The sequence below is a fragment of the Symphalangus syndactylus genome, chromosome 22 (assembly GCF_028878055.3).
Source record: "Symphalangus syndactylus isolate Jambi chromosome 22, NHGRI_mSymSyn1-v2.1_pri, whole genome shotgun sequence".
NCBI classification, from domain to species: Eukaryota; Metazoa; Chordata; class Mammalia; order Primates; family Hylobatidae; genus Symphalangus; species Symphalangus syndactylus.
Window position 1 is genome coordinate 19757611 of NC_072444.2, and position 22001 is coordinate 19779611.

Consider the following 22001-nt stretch of genomic DNA (forward strand, 5'->3'; position numbering starts at 1 on the left):
CCAGGCCCCCACTCCTTTCCCTGGAGACTGCTGATGCTTCAAGTGTGGGAGCAAACACATGAGAATATGGTTCATGTGTTCAAAGACAAGGTGAGCTGGACTCTGCCCTCCAAATTCCTCTACTTGCCCTGAGACATCTGGGTTCCTTGAGCTTCAGTCTTCCAAACTACACTTGTTACCTATTCCAGCTCTTAACATTAAGGAGCCAAGAATCTCTTTCAGAAACAGCTGGATAACACTGTGGTTGAGAGCCCAGGCTGGGTTCAAACCCCAGTTCTGGCACTTAACAGCAAATACATTTTATTAAATAAGTAGTATATTGTGGCTCCTTTCTCTGTATTAGTCAGAGTAAGCAAAACAGTTGCTGTAACAAACATCCCCACACTCTCAGTGGCTGAACATAGATTCCTCATGCCACAGGCTAGTGTTGGTGGGGTTGGGCAGGGTTGGGCAACTCCACCTAGGCACTCAGGCTCCTTCCGTCTGCAGCTCTTGCCATCCCCAAGGCTTATACGTCCTCCCCACTGACCCATCCCACAGGCTGTGAAGGGGTACTTTTAAGGTCAGGTGCATGCCAACTGAGCCAGAACTCAGCCACCTGGCCCTATATAACTGCTGGAGACTTGGGAGCATTGCCTCACAGTGTGCCATGGAAGGAGAAGACACAGTTACTGATGGTCCCTGGCAACCTCATCTCAGCCCACTCCATTGAAAGTGGCCATCCTTCCACCTCTAGATCACATGACCATGTCACATTTGATTAATTTCATTCTTCATCATCAGAAAATATGTTTACTTACATACTGTCTACAATAGATCCCACAGGAGGCTGTAAGCTTGAAACCAGAAACCTTGTACATCTTTCTCAAGTCCCCAGGGTCCAACACAGCTCCTAAAACATGCTAGGTACTTGAATATTCATCAGATATATACCAAACAAATATGAGTAAGAAGGGAAACTTTAAACAGAATATTGGGACATCTGGGATGGATGGATAGAATGTGGCAGTGAAAGAACACGGGGTCCAGACCCTTGCCTATTCTGCTCGGTGGCAGCCACTGTTCATAGGCCCCAGACACCTCAGAGCCCGCCCTGGCCCCCACCTGGCTCTCTCACACCGACACTCCCTAAGTCTCCCCAAGAGGCTGTGCACCCTACCCCCATCCATCACAGGAGCCAGCGTTGCTTCCAAACAAGCTATTTATTTGCAGATATAAAACAAGATCCAAACACGGGTGGCAAGGGCATCCCAGGCTCACCTGCAGCAATGCCTCCCTGGCCAGAAAGGGCCTGTAGGACCAGAAATGTCAACTGTCCCCCCATCCCCTAGTCAAAACTAATTGAGACTCCTAGCAGGAGTGTTACCCCAGTTAAAACCTACTCAACCAAGAAGAATGAGACAAACCAGGGGAAATGCCAGTGAAAAACCAGTGGCTCTCAGGCATGGAGATGGCAGTCAGCCACTCATACCCCAATGATAGGCCACCCTGGAAAAACTGTCCCCTGCAGAGTTTCCAAGGATGACATCTTGTCTTCCCCCTTGGGTAGGTCCCACTCTTGCAACAAGATAAAACCTTAGAACCTAAAAAATACCCTCATGCCCCCAGAATTCCAAAGCCAGCTCACCCCACCCCACCTCATTCTACCCCCACCCAGAACATTTTGCTAAAATTAATCCACCCATGCCCATCTAACAGGAGCCTGTTCTCAGGAGTGAGCCAGTAGGGTCACATCCTCATATGCTCACCATACTCCTCTCGGGACATCCACTCAGACTGGTAGGTAGAAAGGTGAGCCACCACGGACGCTCCTAGCCAGACACTGAAGTTTCTATTGGAACCCCCCCAGACCGTGGCCTTGGTGGAGGAGACATGATCCCCCATCAGCTCCCTGAACAGGCGCTTTGTGAACCCCGGATAGAGGGTGTTGCCCCCGCAGGCCATCACGTGGGAGACCAGCAGGGGGCGCAGGGAGATCTCGCAGGACTCCACGGATTCCACGATGGCCCGTGGGATGCTGGGCCCTGGCTGCTCAAACACCTGCGGGCTAAAGAACATCTCAGGAGCCACCCGCTGCATGGGGGTCAGCTCCACGCGGGAGCCGTCTGGGAGCTGATAGGTGTTGCTCTCATCCAAGCCACTCTGCTGCCTCTCACGAAAGTCCAGGGCCTCCCCCAGATTCTGCGGCACGTAGCACTTGTTCATCTGAGTCACGGCGACTGTCTCCAGCTGAAACAGGCTGCGTCTATCGCAATCTTCCTTAAAGAGACTCTTGAGGAGATAGGCGGAGAGATCCTGGCCGGCGAACTCCAGCGTCTTGCCACTGGCGGGCAAAGGGTGGCCCTGGTGGAAAGGCTGCACGCGGGTCAGGCCATAGCCAGAATCAACCACCACTCCGGTCAGGAGGCCAGAGGCATACAGGGACATCTGCAGCTGGTCGGCCAGGAGGACCGATGGGACATGCAGCAACTCAAACAGGATCTGCAACAAGGGAGAATTCACTCAGTGCATTTCCCCCAGCCTGCTCAGCAGTCAAAGCTGAAGTCAGCACAGAGCCACGTCCTCGGGGGACTCTCAGGCTGCCCCAGGATGCTGCACCCAGGGCCCCTGGAGCTCATGCACTGAGGATAATGCAGCAGCTCTGGAGGATGAGAAGCGGAGCTGGGTTTTCCCTCAGGAGCTTGTCTGGTCGTGGCTGTTCAGAAGACCACTTCGGTGAAGAGGTGAGAAGAGCTCTGTGGCTGCAAGAAATGGTTCTGGGACACTGGCTGCAGGAGCAACATGGCCACGGGTCACATGTGCAGCCTGAACCGCCTCTTTAGAAGAAGGAAGAACAGATTAGAAAAGAAACAAGTGTTGTATATTCACCACTGCCTCCAAACAGTGGAGGAAGACTAGAAAAGACAGACAGACAAGAAAGATAAGACAGATAAGAAAAAAGACCCCAGAACAAAGGAAAAAGGAAAGGAAGGAAGAAAAGAAAAGAACAAAGAAAAAAAGGGAAAAGATGCTCACGGCCTGGCAGGAAAAGCCTTATTTTTTCTTTTTTTTTTTAAAAAAAAACCTTACAAACGTCAAGACAAACCTGGAATTCTGGTATTTAGGGTTTGCCAGAGTCCCTGGGCCGGTTTTCTTCCCCTGCCCCTCACCCCCTGAATCTTTACAAAGCCCCCCTGCCCCCCATTCCTCAGCTCTGGCAGCCTCCCCAAGGTTCTAATCCCATAGAGGCAGAAAGATCCTAACAGTCAACGCTTCAGGAAGAAGTAAGTGGCCCCAGCCACTTACCTCTTCAAGCCCCCACAAGCCCATCGTCTCCCCTCGGTGGGAGGGAGCTCCCTCCGTTACTACTCTCAGAAAATTGTCCCCCCACCAGCCATTTCTCAAAATAGCAGCCAAGGTCCTCTTTTTCAAATAGAAAATCAGATACGACTCCCCCATTTAAAACTCTCCATTTAAAACTCCCCAGGAACTTCCTATTCACTTAGAGCAGTGGCTGGCAAGCATTTTCTGTAAAGGGATAGACAGTAAGAGTTGCCAAATGCAGCAAATAAAACTACAGGATGCCCAGTTACATGTGAATGTCAGATCAATAATAAATAGTGTTGTAGTGTAAGTATGCCCCATGCAATATGAAACATACTTAAATACTAAGACATTATTTGTCATTTATCTGAAACTCAAGTCTAAATAGGCATCACGTATTTTATCTAGCAAACCTACAATAGTAAATATTTTAGCCTTTAACTTGATGTATGGTCTCAAACAGTCTCTGCTGCAACGACTTAACTCAGATGCTGTCGTATGAAAGCACACTCTGCCAAACCCTAAATATCAGAATTCCTGTTTTGTCTTCATGTTTGGAAAGTTTTTATTTAAAAAATAATAATAGGGCTTTACCTACCAGGCAATAAACATATTTTCTTTTTTCTTTCCTCTCTCTTTCTGTCTCACATAACATAAAAATGAATGTGTGTGGCTATGTTCCAATAAAACTTTATTTACAAAATAGGTGGTGGGCCGGATTTGGCTCACTGGGTTGCCAATCTTTGATTTAAAGTAGAATCCAAGCACTCCCCACAGCCTACCAGGCCTACGAGGACCAGCCTCCGCCAACCTCACCATCCTACTTGCCTCTTGCCACTCTTGCTGCTGAAATCACCTCCGTCAGAGAAGCCCTTGCTGAGCACTCTCTTCAAACAGGTTCCCCGCCCCCAACAGTCCACCATGATCCCATTTCATTATGGTTCTAGAACTCATCACTACGTGGAACTATTTGTTAACCCCTTCATGGAAGCTCTCTGAGGGCCAGAACATGGCCTATATCAGCAATTATGGAATCCATAAGCAAATATCCCACGTCTCCCTGGTAACCCCCTTTCCACCAAGCAGGTAATTTGCTGCATGTCCGTCTGCAGGTGGGGCCTCCATGAGCTCCCTTGCTTAGCGGCACACCAGGCACTCACTAGGCTCTTGGGAAATGTTTATGGGGCAATTTGTTGCCTTGTTTTTTTTTTTTTTTTTTTTTGAGACAGGGCCTTGCTCTGTCACCCAGGCTAGCATGCAGTGGCGTGATTTCAGCTCACTCTATTCTCGACCTCCTGGGCTCAAGTGATCCTCCCACCTCAGCCTCCCAGGTAGCTGGGACCACGCCTGGCTAATTTTTGTATTTTTTGTAGAGACAGGGGTCTCACTATATTGCCCAGGCTGGTCCTGAACTCCTGGGCTCAAGCAATCTGCCTGCCTGGGACTCCCAAAGTGTTGGGATTACAGGCATAAGCCACCACACCCGGCTGGCAATTTATCTTAAAAAGCAGAATTCCTGGTGCCCAATCAGTCCAGACACAGTGTCAGTCTGTTTCCCGCTCCCGAGTGGGAGCAGGCCCTGGCAGGCCTCACCTCCAGCATCTTCTTTCGGTCCGCAGGCTCCCTCAAGGGGGTCTCCGTGATGATCACAGGGGGGACCTCGTGCTCCCGTCTGTAGTTCTCCAACACAAATGACCAGAGGTACTGCACGCCCTCCCAGTTAAGGATGCGGCCCCGCTCAATAGGGTAGCTAAAGGTGTCAGGATGGCAAATGTCGATGCCCAGGCTCACACGCCTCCGGGCATAGCTGGGGCCAGGGTTCTCCCTGCACGGTAGGTAGTTCACGATGTTCGGGAAGACCATCTGAGGCTCATTCCAGCCGGCCGTGCCAGCCTTCAAAAAGCCAGATCCGTGGTCAATGATAACGGTTCTTGCAGCCATGGTGGAGGCAGAGGTGGGTGGGACCTGTGGACGCAAAGGATGGGGTTAGTTGTGCAGGCAGCCTAGGCCACCATAAGCAGCTTCCCCCTCCACCCAACAGTCAAACCTCAGGGCCCCCTGAAGCTTGTCCACTGCCCCTTCCAAGCCTTTACACAAGCCACTACCAGTGCCTGGAACACTCTCCCCATCCCAAATTCCCAACCATCCTACCAGGCTCCCTTAATGGGCCACATCCAGGAAGTGGCCCCCACCCTTCTTGCCCACTCAGCTTCTCCCGCTGCACTTTGCACACACATGTATCCTGCTAGGTGAGCACTTCTGCCCCACGATCCAACTCTGCAAAGGGTTGGATTACTCTTTGCAGACTCAGCAAGAAGCTTGTCACTTGGGAAGTCCTTGTAGACACTGGCTGCCTGATTAGAGGGCACAAGGAACATGAAACATCAGCCTCAGAGCCACCACCTTCAGTAATAACAATGTCAGAGCAACAGCAGCAGCAGGAGACATTGTATTAGTGAGCATGGCAGCAGCTACAGGGACCATTTCTGGAGAACATACCCTTTCTCCAGTACTACAAGGAACACTTTGCGTGTTAGGTTGGACTAGGTAAAACTGCCATTTGTGTCTGTGAAAATGGTCAGAGATCAGCAATTTCACATGGTTTCACCTGATACATGGACTCATTTAATATTTGCCATGATATATAAGGCAGGTGATGTCCACTTTACAGATGAAGAAACTGAGGCACAGAGGGGTAAGATTACTTTCCTAGGGGTATACAACTAACAAAAACAGAACTAAGAGTCAAACCCAAACCAGACTGCAAAGGCGATGTCCTGAGCATCAAGCATGCGAGGCATCAGGCATTAGGTGTTAAATATGAGCTAAGCATCTAACACTTGATGATAAGGGAGACTATCAGGAAGATTCCATGATTGTGGTTAGTTTCTTCATCTGTAAAGTGGGGAGAACAGCAGCCCCCCTGCTGAAAAGGTAGGTATGGTCACTACCTGATGTTCAGACTTACTAAAAAGCTACAGTAGCCAAGACAATGTAGGGGGTACTGGTAAAAGAATAGTCAAGGCCAGGCACAGTGGTTCACGCATGTAATCTCAGCACTTTGGGAGGCCGAGGCGGGCAGATCACCTGAGGTCAGGAGTTCAAGACCAGCCTGGCCAACATGATGAAACCCCAACTCTACTAAAAGTACAAAAATTAGCCAGCATGGTGGTGCGCCTGTAATCCCAGCTACTCGGGAGGCTGAGGCACAAGAATCGCTTGAAACAAGGAGGTGGATGTTGCAGTGAGCCAAGATTGTGCCACTGCACTCCAGACTAGGTGACAGAGTGAGACTCCATCTCAAAAAAAAAAAAAAAAAAAAAAAAAAAAAAAAAAAAAAAAGGAATAGTCACAAACATAGATCCATGGAACAGAAAGTCCAGAAATAGACCCACACACAAAAAAAAAGTGTCATTTGCTCTTTGACAAGGTCCAAAAATAATTAAATGGAGAAAGGACAGTCTTTACAACAAATAGCAAAGAACAATTGGATGTCCATATACCAAAAAAAGAACCTTACTTAGCCCATACCTCACACCTTACAAAAATTAACTTAAAATGGATCATAGAAATAAATGTAAAACCTGAAACTGTAATGCTTCTAAAAGAACACCTAGGAGAAACCACGAAGGCAAAGTTTCCTTAGAACATTAGAACCTGACCCACAAAACAACAAATTGATAAACTGGACTTCATCACATTTAGGAACTTTTGTCCTTCCAAAGACGCTATTTACTATAAAGAGAATGAAAAGACAAGCCATTGACTGGGAGAAAATACTTACAAATCATATATTTAATACAGAACTTTCAAAACCCAGTAATAGGAGAAACAAGCCATGGACAAAAGCTTTGAAGAATCACTTCACCAAAGAAGATAGATGGATGGCAAATAAACACATGAAAAGGTATTCAGCATCATTACTCATTAGGAAAATGCCAGTTAAAATCACAAGATATTTCTATACACCTACCTATTAGAATGACTGAAATTAAGGACCAGCCTTACCAAGTGCTGACAAGGAAGTGGAGAAATTGGAAATCCCGTGCACAGCTGGTGGGAATGGCAAATGACACCAGCACTCTGGAAAATGGTGTGGCAGTTTCTTAAAAAGTTCAACATACTTTGGGAGGCCAAGACGAGCAGATCACCTGAGGTCGGGAGTTCAAGACCAGCCTGACCAACATGGAGAAACCCTGTCTCTACTAAAAATACAAAAACAAAAAAAATTAGCTGGGTGTGGTGACGCATGCCTGTAATCCCAGCTACTGGGGAGGCTGAGGCAGGAGATTCGCTTGAACCCAGGAGGTGGAGTTTGCAGTGAGCCAAGATCGCACCATTGCACTCCAGCCTGAGTGACAAGAGCAAAACTCCATTAAAAAAAAAAAGTTCAACACACACCTACCATATGACCTGCGTTTCCACTCTTACGTATTTACTCAACGGAAATGAAAACGTACGTTCACACAAAAACCTTTATGCACATATGTATAGTAGCCAGATAGCCTTATTCCTAACTGCCAAAAACTAGAAACCAACCCAAAGTACTTCAGCTAGGGAATGAATACACAAATCTCCATTCAGTGGAATACTACCTGGCAATAAAACAGAGTGAACAACCGATACACCCCATAACATGAATATGTGCATAAATAAATGCCTGAGGCCGAAAGAAGCCAGACCCCAAAGACGACAAACCGTATGACTCAATTCCCATGACATTCTGGAAACGGTAAAACTGTAAGGACCAAAATCAGATCAGTGGCCATTGGCAGCCAGGTGGTGAGAGGGGATGACCAGAGGGGTCATGGCAGAATCTGGGGCCATGACAGAACTATGTTGTTTGTGGAGCTGGGCACACTTCTGTATGCATTTGTTAAATTCCCACAATTATATTATTTTTAGAGTAAACTTTTAGTAAAAACAAAGATTTTTTTTTTGAGACAGGATCTCGCTCTTGTGCAGGCTGGAGGGCAGTGGCACGATCGCGTCTCACTTCAGCCTCAGTCTCCTGGGCTCAAGCAACCCTCCCACCTCAGCCTCCTGGGTAGCTGGGACTACAGGTGCAAGTCATGCACACCCAGCTAATTTTCCTAGGCAACAGCCTAGGCTGGTCTCAAACTCCCGGGCTCAAGCAATCTGCCCACCTAGGCCTCCCAAAGTGCTGGGATTACAGGTGTAAGCCACCACACCTGGCCCTAGTAAAAAAAAAAAAAAAAAAAATTTAAGGGAAAAATCCAGCAGGTGTGGGAATATTCAATGACAGGTGTATGAACTCATCTTGCAGAATACAAATTGTCAGACAGACAGCAGACTGGGTGCCTAGACTGTACGTGGGTGTTTCCTGTAAGACAGGCCTCCGGAAAGGCAGCTCAGCCCGAAGGCAGCATTCTGGGGCTGTCGCTCCCCCAGCTATCTGCTCGGCTTCCGTTTCTGGACAGCAGTTGCATCTACCCATCACTATTGAGCATGACAGCAGTGGCCTGGCCCTGGCCAGCGGCTCCCTGCTGTCACCGGCTGCGGGGCAGAGAACAAGCTTTTCTGCCTTTAATCAATTCTGACATAGACCTGGAGAGAGCCAAGAAGGAGCGCGGAGATGGAGCTGTGGTGACCGGCCCTCCTGCCTCGCCTCCTGGCAGGCTGAGTGATAGATTCCTCACACTCAATCACCCAGAGTGACAGAGAACTGGCCGCCTGCGTGACATTCCGGGAAGCAGGCTCTGCTGCCGACAACGCCCTCCGCACCATGAGAGCAGGTGACTGATAAATGCTTCTCGGCCCTGGCATGTGGTGTCATAGGAGACACTGGCAGAGCGATCTCCACTGTGGCTGTGAAACAAGCTGTGCATGGCAAGGGTAGGGGATGGGAGAGGACTCCAGGTTGGTGGCCCAAGTGACCTGACCTGGGAGGAGGAGGGTGGGAGGCAGGGGCCATCCTTCCCCTGGCACATGACTGTAAAAGAAAGTTTGGATGGCTTCAAGGAGCCAGCTTTGAGGACAGAGATAAAATCTGTATATTCAGAAGCATTTTTACTGAGCCACCAATTCTACAAATCCACATAAGCATCTACCTAGGTATAAAACCTGTTCTAGGCTGGCATGATTTCTCCCCTTCTGGAGTTTACATTCTACTAAGAAAGAACGTCCATAAGCACGAAATCAAACACAGCATGTCAGGGAAGATCAGTACAGCAGAGAAAAAGAAAACCTGGTAAGGACAGAGAACTCAAGAGGCACAGAGGCACAATGTCATTTTAAGCAGAGCAGTCATCAAAGGCCTCTTTCTAGGGTGACATCTGAGCAGAAAACTGAATGAAGTGAGGGAATAAGGCACGTGAATACCTGGAAAAGCATTCCACCCCAAAGGAACAGCAAGTGCAAAGGCCCTGAGGAAGACAAGGTCAGATGAGTTCTAGGATCAGCCAGCAGGCCTGTGTAGCAGGGACACGGTGAGTGGAGGGAGGATACTGGAGGTCTGAGAAGGGCTTTGCAGGCCTCTGTATCATGCTTGCAGATGGGGGAGGCCGCTGGGGGCTTGGCCAGAGGAATGGCATGATCTGACTTCCCTTGTGAAAGGATCATTTCGGCCAATAGAAAGGATAGACTGCAGAGAGCAGAAGAAAGATTACAGGAGGTGAAAGGTGTGGGTAGCCTGCGCTAAAGTGGTGGCCAGGAAGAGGGTGCAAGGTGATCAGATTCTGGATATACCTAAGTAAGGCTGATAGATTGAAATATGAGACCAGGAGAAGAATGAAGGAAGACACCACAATTTTAGCCTGAAAAGCTAGAAGAATAAAGTATCCATTTACTATGATGGAAAAGACCATGGGGGAACAGTTTGGCATTTGGGAGGAAATTAGGAAATTTATTTGGGACATGTTAAGTTGGAGGTACCTATTAAATATATGTAAAGATCTCTGACCTAGTGGTGTAATTGGGAGTTCCTGAATGGATGGAATTGAACGTGGTTGAGGTCAGGCACAGTGGCTCACACCTGTAATCCCAGCACTTTGGAAGGCCAAGGCAGGTGGATCACCTGAGATCAGAAGTTTGAGACCAGCCTGGCCAACATGGCAAAACCCCGTCTCTACTGAAAAATACAACAATTAGCTAGGAGTGGTCGCACGCACCTATAATCCCAGCTACTCAGGAGGCTGAGGCAGGAGAATTGCTTGAACCCAGGAGATGGAGGGTGCAGTGAGCCAAGATCATGCCACTGCACCCTAGCCTGGGTGACAGAGTGACTCCATCTCAAAAAGAAAGAAAGAAAAAAGAAAAGTGGTTGGGATGGAAGTGATCATGAAGAGATGTAGTGTAGACAAAGATTTGTGCCTGACGGCCTCTAAGGTCTAGTGACCAGGCCTTGGCAAGGCACCAATAAAGGGGACTGAGTGAGAATCGCCAGGGAGGAGGGCGAGAAACCCAGAGGGAACGGTGTTCCAGGGCCAAGCAGAAAAAGTATTTCAAGAAGGGAAGAATCGAATGGGGTGAGAAATTAGGAGGAAAACAAAGGACTACCCATTGGATTTAGCAACATGGAAGTTACCAGCAGCCTTGGCTAAAACATGTCCATTGAAGAGGTGAGAAAAAGCTTGAAAACGTTGATTCAAGAAAGGGTGAGAGATTGAGAGCAATTCTACCAAACTGGCCCAGGCTCTGCAAAAATATCACAGCATACACAACAATGAAACATTAAAGAAGTGTTCAAAATTGAAGGACATGGCAGCCAACATCATGCACATTTTCTGATCCCAGATCAGAAAAAAAAAAAAAAAATGGCATTAAGGTACATTACCACAGGCTTCTGATGCTCACCAGGATGGAGTAAGCCTCCTCCTTCAGCCCTCCTTCCTACTGAGTAGGACTAAAAATCTGGACAAAATGAAAAAACAAACAAAAAATGAAAAACAAAACAAAACAAAAAAAACCCAACTACCTAAGGACAATGAGTGAAATAATAACAGGCAGACTGAAGAGAATCAAAACTCAGAGAGGCAACCTGCAGAGGTTGAGGTTCCTATTTGTTTTATTTTCCTGTTTTCTCTCAAACTTTGACCTGAGACAAGTTTCCAGCACAGCCAAGACTGAGCGAAATCCTGTCTCTCTGGACATAAGACCAAGAAAAGGAACCTATGCAACTCAAAGAGTTGGGGAAGAATACTGAAGAAATGGGAGCCAGTCAGAGAAAGGATTCCCCAGATTCTATATATGAACGGGCACAGGTCCCAGCTCACCTGTGCATGGCTGGGACACACCCAAGGCAGTAGAGCACAGGCCTTTGTACTGAACTCACAGCAGAATCACCACCCACAAAGGGCAAGACGGAGTTGCAGGCTGCGTGTAACAGAGGTGACTGAAGTCTAAAACATAACCAAATAAACGTTCTCCATAGGATGTTAAAAGAACACAGAGTCTCACAGCATAATGCTCAAATATTTTTAGCCTGAAAAGCTATTAATATTTTAGGCTGGGCACAGAGGCTCACACCTGTAACACTAGCACTTTGGGAGGCCAAGGCGGGTGGATCGCTTGAGCTTGGGAGTTTGGGACCAGCCTGGGCAACATGGTAAAACCCCATCTCTCCCAAAAATACAAAAAAATTAGCCAGACGTGGTGGTGTGTGCCTGTGGTCTCAGCTACTCAGGAGGCTGAGGTGGGAAGACTGCTTGAGCCCAAGAGGCGGAGTTTGCAGACAGCTGAGATTGCACCACTGCACTTCAGCCTAGAGACAATGGGAGTAAAACCTTGTCTTAAAAAAAAAAAAAAAAGCTATTAATATTTTGAGTTCTATTGTATAGCATGGTGAATATAGTTCATAACAGAGTATTGTACATTTCAAATTCACTGACAGTAAATTTTGAAAGCTCTCATCACAAATAATGTTAAGGATTAGAGGTAATGGATGTGTTAACCAGTTTGATTTACTTATTCCACCTTGTATTCATAAATTATAACATGTTGTACCCCACACATTTATACAACTGTAAATTCTCAATTTACAATAAAAAATAAAATAAAAACAAAGAAAAGTTCTGCTCCATAGAATGTAGAGGACAGAGGAATGAGTAAGGGGATTTTCAAATATCAATAGAAATTATTCAATCTAAAAAACAGAGAGAAAAAAATTTACTAAGCAAAGCTTCAGAGACCTGTGGGGCAATATAAAGAGATCTAACATTCATGTCATTGAAGTTTCAAAGTGAAAGGAAAAAGATTGGCTCAGAAAAAGTTTTGAAGACATAATAGCTAAAAATTTCCCAAATTTGGTCAAAGACAAATCTACAAAGCCAGGAAGCTCAGCACACCCCATAGAAAATAAATTCAAAGAAAACCATGCAAACCATCCAGAAAACCACATTATAACCCAACTGCTGAATACCAAATATTTTTTTAAATCTTCAAAGAATCCAGAGAAAAATAAAACACTAAATATAAGTGAGTATCACTTTGAATGACTGCAGACTTCCCACCAGGGAAAAAAAAAATGGAGTCCAGAAGACAGTCAGGCATCTTTAAAGAACTGAAAGAAAAGAGGTATCAACTCAGAATTCTATACCCAGAAAAAAATCTTTCAGGAATGAAGAGAAGACATTCTTAGATGAAGGAAAACTAAGAAAATTACTAGCAGAACCGCTTTAAAAAGAAATGCTAATTAAAGCTCTTCAGGCTGAAGGAAAATAATGCTGAATCTAGCACTCAGGAATGAAGAAAGAGAAACAGAAACGGTAAATACTTAAAAAATTATAAAGTTTATTTTTCTCCTCTCAAAATATGTATGGCCGTTGAAAGCAAAGATATGGTATCGCCTACTACTTACCTAGGTTGTATGGTATAGCCATTTGCTCCTAAGCTACGAACTGGTACGGCTTGTTATTGTACTGAATACCGTAGGCGACTGTAACATAATGGTATGTATTGTCTTGTTTTCTTGGTAGACATGGAGTCTTGCTATGCTACAAACAGGTACAGCATGTTATTGTACTGAATACTGTAGGCGATTATAACATAATGGTACGTATTGCTGGTAGATATGGAGTCTTGCTGTGGTACAAACTGGTGCTGCATGTTATTGTACTAAATACTGTAGGCAGTTGTAACATAATGGTATGTATTGTCTTGTTTTGTTGGTAGATATAGAGTCTTGCTATGCTACAAACTGGTACAGCATGTTATTGTACTGAATACTGTAGGCAACTGTAACAATTGTATGTATTGTTTTGTTGGAAGATATGGAGTCTTGCTATGCTACAAACAGGTATGGCGTGTTATTGTACTGAATACTGTAGGCGATTGTAATATAATGGTATGTATTGTCTTGTTTTGTTGGTAGATATGGAGTCTTGCTATGCTACAAACTGGTACAGCATGTTATTGTACTGAATACTGTAGGCAACTGTAACATAATTGTATGTATTGTTTTGTTTTGTTGGTAGATATGGAGTCTGCTATGTTGTCCGGGCTGGTTTTGAATGCCTGTCCTCAAGGGTTCTTCCTGCCTTGGCTTCTCAAAGGGCCAGGAATACAGGCATGAGCCACCATATCCAGCCAGTAAGTATTGGTGTATCTTAACATAGAAAAGGTAGAGTAGAACTACAGTATTATAATCTTATGGGACCACCATCATATATGCCATCTGTGGTTGATCAAAATGTCATGTGGTGAATGACTGTAATTGGAATTGAAAATGGAAAACAAATAGTGAAAAGTCAATAAAGCCAAAAGCTAAAAGCTAGTTCTTTGAAAAGATCAAAGACTAAGAAAAAAGAGAAAATACACAAAAGACTGTGATCAGGAATGAGGTGGCATCACTTCAGACTCTACAGACATGAAAAGGATAACAAGAGAATATTAGGAACAACTTTCTACCTGACACTTTGACAATTTAGGTAAAACAGATAAATCCTTTAAAGACAAAGTATCAAAGCTCAATCAAGAAGAAATATATATTTAAATAGCCATATAACTATTAGAAATAGACTTTTTAGTTATAAACCTTCAACAAAGAATACTCTAGGTCTAAATGGTTTCACTGGAGAATTTGCCCAACATTTAAGGAAGAAATAATACTAATGGTACACAATCTCTCCCAGAAAGCAAAAGAGGAGGCAACACACCCCAACTCAGTTTGTGGGGCCAGTATTACCTTGAACCAAAAGCAAAGATATTACAAAATAAAACAAAACTTAAACCAAAATCTTTCATGAAGATATATTATTCTTAATAAGATTTTGGCAAGCCCAGTAATACATAAAAAGAATAACACACAATGACTAAATGGGGCTTCTCCCAGGAATGCAACACTGGTTCAATATTTTTAAGTCAGTATGATTCAAACGAGTAACAGACTGAAAAAGAAAAACCACATGACCATCTCATCAGATGCAAAAAAATCAATGATAGAATTCAACACGCATTTATCATAAAAATTTTTAACAACTAGGAACAGAGAGACTTTCCTTATCCTGATAAAGAGAATAGCCAAACACCTACAACTCACATAGGTAATAGTGAGAAACGGGATGCCTTCTCCCTAAGACTGGGAACAAGGTAGAGATGTCAGTTCTCACCACACATATTCAACATTGAACTGGAAGTCCTAAACCAGTGCAATATGGCAAGACTAAAGAAATAAAAAACACATGAATTGGAAAGAAATAAACTATCCCTATTTGCAGAAGACATAATTGTCTAAGTAGAAAATGCCAAAGAATCTACAAAAAAGATCCTAGAACTAATAAGTGAGTTTGACTAAGTCACAAGATACAAGTTAAATGTTTTAAAAACCAATCATATTTTATATACTATCAATAAATAGCTGAAAAGTGTTTCTTTAAAAAAGTATCATTTACAATAACATCAAAAATTATGAGAAAGATACTTCGGTATAAATGTAACAAAACATTAAATATGCTTAAAACTACAAAAATACTGATGAAATAAATCAAAGAAAACCTAAATAGAGAGATGGCCAGGTGTGGTGGCTCAGGCCTGTAGTCCCAGCCATTTGGGAGGCTGAGGCGGGTGGGTTGCCTGAGCTCAGGAGTTCATGACCAGCCCAGGCAACACAGTGAAACCCCATCTCTACTAAAATACAAAAAAAAAAAAAAAAATTGACAGGGCGTGGCAGCGTACACCTGCAGTCCCAGCTTCTTGGGAGGCTGAGGCAGGAGAATTGCTTGAGCCCGGGAGGCGGAGGTTTCAGTGAGCTGAGATCGCGCCATTGCACTCCACCCTGGGCGACAGAGTAAGACTCAGTCTCAAAAAAAAAAAAAGGAAAAAAAAATAGATATGTTATGTTCACAGATTAGACAATTCAATATCATTAAAATGTCATTTCTATCTAAGCTGCTTTATAGATTCAATCCTAATCAAAATTTCAGAATCCCAGCAGGATTACTGTTAGGTATCAACAAGTTGATTCTAAAGTATATATAGTAAGGCAAAGGAATCAGAATAGCCAAAACAATTTTTAAAAGAACAAAGTTGGAAGACTCACACGATCTGATTTCAAGGCCCACTATAAGTTTATAGTAATCAAGATAGAGCTGGGTGTGGTAGCTCACACCTATAATCCCAGCACTTTGGGAGGCCAAGGCAGGCAGATTACTTGAGTTCAGGAGTTCGAGACCAGCCTGGGCAACATGATGAAACCCCATCTCTACTAAAAATACAAAAAAAAAAGAAAAAAATTAGCCAGGTTCAGTGGCATGCGCCTGTAGTCCCAGCTACTTGGGAGGCCAAGCCAGGAGGCAGAGGCTGCAGTGAGCTGGGATCAGATCATTGCACTCCACCTGGGCCACACAGCCAGACCCTGTCTCAAAAAAAAAAAAAAAAAAAAAAAAAAAAAAAAAAAGACAGAAAAGCCAGTCATCAAGACAATGTGATATTGGTAAAAGCACAGTCACATGGATCAGTAGAAAAGAATAGAGTGTCCAAGAATAGACTCATACAAATCTAATCAACTGATTTTGACAAAGATACAAGGACAATTCAGTGATGAAAAGACAGTCTTTTCAACAAATGGTGCTGGAAAAACTGTACCTCTCCATGTAAAAATAATAACCTCGACTCATTCCTCACTTATTTAAAAAAAACATAATTAACTCAAAATGGATCTGTAAAATATAGATATAAAACAGAAAATTATAAAACTTCTGCAAAAAACATGAGAACATCTTTGTGACCTTAGATCTAAGAACATCTAAGTGTTCTCAGGTACAACATCAAAAGTGCCACTCATAAAAGAAAAAGTTAATATTCTGGACTTCACCAAAATTTTAAAATTCTGCTCTTTGAAAGACACTATCAAGAGAATGAAAACGAAAAGCCAAAGACTGGGAGAAACTATTTGCAAGTCACACATCACACATCTGCTAAAGGACTTGTATCCAGAATCTATAAAGACCTACTAATAATCAATAATAAGAAAGCAAACAACTCACTTCCAAAGATGGGCCAAAGATTTTCACACTTCATCAAATAAGCTACACAGATGGTAAATAAGCACACGGAAAGATGCTAAATGTCATTAGTCACTAGAGAAAAACAAATTAAAACCATAAAATTTTAAGGACAATACCAAGAGCTAACAAGGATATGGAGAAATTGGAACTCTCATACACTGCTAGTGGGAATATAAAAGTGTACACTGTGGAAAACAGTTTAGGAGTTTCTTTTAAAGTTAAACATATACCTACCATACAAACCAGTAATCCTATTCCTATGTACTCTAGAGAAATAAGAACTTATGTTCACACAAAAACCCTTATACCAATGTCTACAGAGGCTTGATTCATAATCACTAAAAACTAGAAAAAACCCAAATGTTCTTCAGCTGGTAAATGAACAAACAAACTGTGGTACATCCATACAATGGAATACTACTTAGCAATGAAAAGGAACAAACTACTGATACACACGACAACATCCATGATTGTCAAAATCACTATGCTACATGAAAGAAACCAGACTTACATACTGTATATTCCCAATTATATGATATTCTGGAAAAGGCAAAACTATAGTAACAAAACAGATCAGTCGTTTCTGGGGCGGTGAGAAGAATTAACTACACAGGCCCAGAGGAATTTTTGGAGGTGATGGAACTGTCTCATATCTTGATTGCCAGAGTGGTTACGTGCCTGCATGCATTTATCAGAACTGAGAACCATACATTAAAAAAAGCGAGTCTCGCCGCATGAAATTTTAAGGTGAAATTTTCTAAAGAACATTTTGGGGACAGATGGTAAAATTTGAATATGGGTTATATTTTCAATGTTAAATTTCCTGTGTTTGATCACTATGTTGTGGTTTTCAAAGAGAATATTCTTATTTTTAAGCAGATCCATAAAAAAGTATTTACAGGTAAAATATCATGAGATTTACTTTCAAATAGATCAAGAAAATCCCAGCATGTGTCGATGGAAAAGGTGTCAAAGGAAATGGGGTCAAAAGATAGTAACTAGTGAATATATATGATGGATTTTGGAGAGCGTATTGAACTATTCTTGGACCTTCTCTAAATGAAAAGCTTTTAGGTAAAGAAAGGATGGGGGGAGAGATATGGGAGACAGCGAGACAACTTTGAAGAGCTCTGCTCTGAAAGGAAGCAAAGAAAGACAACAGTAGATTGTGAAGAGAATTGGGGCCCCAGGAGGTTTTGGTTGTTTTGTTCAAGAGGAGAAATAATGTATTAAGGTTTTATGCTGATGGGAATAATCCAGTGGAAGAAAAAGTTGAATAAAATCAGAACAAACTACAATTAAATCTAGACACTGTATCAGCGGTCCCCAACCTTTTTGGCACCAGGGACTGGTTTTGTGGAAGATAATTTTTCCACAGACCTGAAGTAAGGGTTGCTTTACGGGATGATTCAAGCACATTACATTTCTTGTGTACTTTATTTCTATTACTATATTGCAATATATAATGAAATAATTATACAAATCATCATCATGTAGAATCAGTGGGAGCCCTGAGCTTGTTTTCCTGCAACTAGATGGTCCCATCTGGGAGTGATGGGAGACACTGACAGATCATCGGGCATTAGATTCTCATAAGGAGCGCACAACCTAGATCCCTCGCATGCACAGTTCACAATAGGGTTCACGTTCCTATGAGAATCTAATGCCACCACTGATCTGACAGGAGGTGGAGCTCAGGCAGTAATGTGAGCAATGGGGAGCGGCTGTAAACACAGATGAAGCTTCACTGGCTCACCTGCCTGCTGCTCACCTCCTGTTGCCTAGTTCCTAACAGGCCATGGCCTTTCCTTTCTCTCTGGCCCTGGACCACAGCCTGCTTCTTCCTTCCTCAGCCCCTGTGTTTGCCTTACCATCTGTCTGGAACCCCTGGCTAGCCCTTCCAAAAACCAGCTCTCATCACTCTTGTTTAGCTTGAGTGAGATCTGGAGCCTTTCCTGACCACTCAACTCCAAGCCAACATTGCATTGACTAGTTTTATTATTGTCATAGCACTTATTACCATACATAATTATGCTGTGTGTTTGCTGGCTGTTGTCTACCCCTCCCAAGCACCACCAGAACGTAGGCTCCAGGAAGACAAGTTCATATTTGTATTTTACTTCCCCATCTCTACCACGTAACTGGCATATTTTTGTTAAATCAGTTTGTGTTGAATGAATAAATTTTTAAAAATACATTGGTTTGCTGGCGGCATGACAGCTCCATATGGGCTGCACTCCCGTGTCCCTAAAACATGGGTTTCTTCTATAGGCTTCTGGTTACTTTCCTTCTCCAAACTCTTCAACAGCTCCCACTGCCAACAAGATGAAGCCTAAACTTAGCTTGACACACAAAGCCCACCAGGCTCTGGCCAACTTTCCCCATCTTCTCCATGCACCTGAAGCTAAAGCCACGCTGGAATGTTTGCTGCTGGAGAATCCTGTCCTTTCAACATCTCTTCTCTGCCTAAAATTCACTTCCATCACGCCTCTCAGTCCTTCAAGATCCACACCAAACCTTCACTCCATAAAGCTTCTAACATCAGACAACTTGCAAACAGGAATTCATTCCTCCACGGACCACCACGAATGCAGAACCCTTGCTGAGCACACTTACTAAGAACCAGACACTGGGTATAGTACTTCTCACACAGTATCTCTCTTATTTACTCTGCACAAAAACCCAATGATGAGGGCATAGTATCATTGCCGGTTTATAGATGAAGAAATGAGGCTTAGAGAAGTGACAGAGTTGTCCCCACGCCACCCACCTTTGAGTGTAGTCAAGATTCAAATCCGTACCTGTGGGTTCACAGCCCAAGCTCTTAACCACTGCCATGATTAATTATGTGGCCTGAGGTTAAGCAACTCTCTAAACCGTAGTCTTCAGATGAGAATAACTATCTTTCACAGATGAAAGGATTAACAATAACATTTGAAGGAAAAAGGGTACACGCCTTAGTATGTTCACTCACATTGGTCTGTTGAGCTCTTATTGCCATCTGCCTCCTGTTCACATGTATCTGGGGTCTTGTGTTCCTCAAGTCTGTGCAATGTTTGCACACACAAGCTCTCCAGAGTTTGTTCATCAAGACTCCACTGGCGACCCTTATGAATTGCTTTGTGATTGTAAACATCTTGCAAGGAACTTTCCACGTAGCACTTCTATCCACATTCTCAGTGAATCCTAGACAACCTCTTGAAGTAGGCAACATCATTCCAGTTTCCATCTCATTTTATGGGTATCAGCATTGCTACTGCTGCTAACACAGCATAATTTTATTATTATACTTTAGGTTCTGGGGTACATGTGCAGAACGTGCAATTTTGTTACACAGGTATACACATACCATGGTGGTTTGCTGCACCCATCAACCCGTCACCTACATTAGGTAATTCTCCTAATGTTATCCCTCCCCTAGCTCCCCACCCCCCACAGGCCCCGGTGTGTGATGTTCTCCTCCCTGTGTCCATGTGTTCTCATTCTTCAACTCCCACTTATGAGTAAGAACATGCAGTGTTTGGTTTTCTATTCTTGTGATAGTTTGCTGAGAATGACGGTTTCCAGCTTCATCCATGTCCCTGCAAAGGACATGAACTCATTCTTTTTTATGGCTGCATAGTATTCCATGGTGTAAATGTGCCACATTTTCTTAATCCAGTCTATCACTGATGGCTATTTGGGTTGGTTCCAAATCTTTGCTATTGTGAATAGTGCTACAATAAACATACGTAACACGGCGTACTTGCTATGATCCAAACACCAGGCCAACTACTTCACTCTTCATTTCCCCAGCACAACTCTAGGAGATCACTACTATCATCTGCCTCAGTTTCATAGATAAGGAAACTGAGGCACAGTTGGGAAACTTACCCATGTCCCCACAGCTATTGAGTAGCTGAGCAAGGACTGAACCCAGGGTATCAGGCTCCAGGGTCTGTGCCCCCAACCTGTCAGCCATCCTGTTTCTCATCCTGTCAATGCTGCAGTCTCCAAAGCACACAGATTCTGATGCCCTAATCCATGGAAACTGTGACTATGTCAGATTACAAGACTAAGGGGAATGAAGGCTGCAGATGGAATTAAGATTACTGGTCATCTGACTTTGAGAAGGCAAAGATTATCCTGGATTATCCATGTGAGCCCACAGTAATCACAAAGGTCCTTTAAATGTGGAAGAGTATGGCCAGAGTCAGAGAAAGATGTGCAGATGCAGCAACGCTGCCAGCTCTGAAGATGGAAGAAGGGGCCATGAGCCAAGCAATGCAGGTGGCCTCCACAAGCTGGAAATGGCAAAGACATGGATATTTCCCTAGAACCCCCAAAAGGAGGCAGCCCTGACAACACTTTGACTGTAGCCCAGTGGGACGCATCCCGTGCTTCTGACCTCCAGAACTGCTGGATAATGAATCTGTGCTGTGTTGGGCCACTGCATTTGGTAATTTGCTACAGTAATAACAGGAGATTCATGCAGATGCAAAAGCAGCTCCCACTTCGCTCCTGCTCAAAGTGCAGCAGGCCACAGGGCTCTGCGGAAGAATCCAAAGGCAAAACCCCATCCCAAAACCTTCCCCTGCTCCCTGTGCGGACATCCTCCTGAGGCCCACCTGGGCTTTGTCTAGCTACAAGGTGTGACCGGACATTGTATCCTGTGGATGTGGCCCAACTTCCCTGCAAATCAGGAACCTCCACTACAGGCCCCTTCTGCTCCAAAGTCCCCTCCCTGGGGACCAAGTGCTAAGCAAGTCCCATTCCCAGCAGCAGCTGGACTGGGCCTCATTACCACGGAAGTCAGAGCCTCCAGGGACAGAGGGAGACTCGCGCCTCTTAAAGAGCAACCGGGTTCAGGGAGGGCTGTACTGAGAAACAGGGGGAGTACCAGAAGAAAGAGGAGAAACAGAGAGAAAGACATCAAATTTGCATGAGGGGAGGACAGGGTTTTAATTACGCCTTTTCTTAACCTCATTGTACCTTGAGGTATCTTAACATTACTCTCCCTGGCAGGAAGGATTGATTGATCGTCTCTTGGCATTCAGAAACCCCCATTAATGTAAAACTAACCGGTCGTTCTGAACTCTGGAGAATTAATCACTTAAATGTGAGAATTACTCAATAAACCATTCAAACATGCAATAAACCAAGCCATTAAAAATTAATCGCTCGACATCCCGGCCGTGTAAACAGGGCTAATAAGATCCTGGCAGCCTAGAAAGAGGAGGAAAAGGAGGAAGCAGG

General features: G+C 44.1%; 1 protein-coding gene across 2 annotated transcripts in view; it reads right to left on the reverse strand.

Moving 5' to 3' along the window:
• Positions 1-1183: 1183 nt before the first annotated feature.
• The window catches only part of ACTL8 (actin like 8), a 74884-nt gene continuing 54066 nt past the window's right edge, over positions 1184-22001 (reverse strand). For both annotated transcript variants that reach the window (XM_055261952.2, XM_055261951.2), the window contains exons 2-3: positions 4897-5268; positions 1184-2481 (exon numbers count right to left, since the gene is read on the reverse strand). In XM_055261952.2, the coding sequence (XP_055117927.1) occupies positions 1729-2481; positions 4897-5244 (1101 nt within the window). In that variant the 5' untranslated portion in view covers positions 5245-5268 and the 3' untranslated portion in view covers positions 1184-1728. The remainder of the gene's footprint in view (positions 2482-4896; positions 5269-22001) is intronic.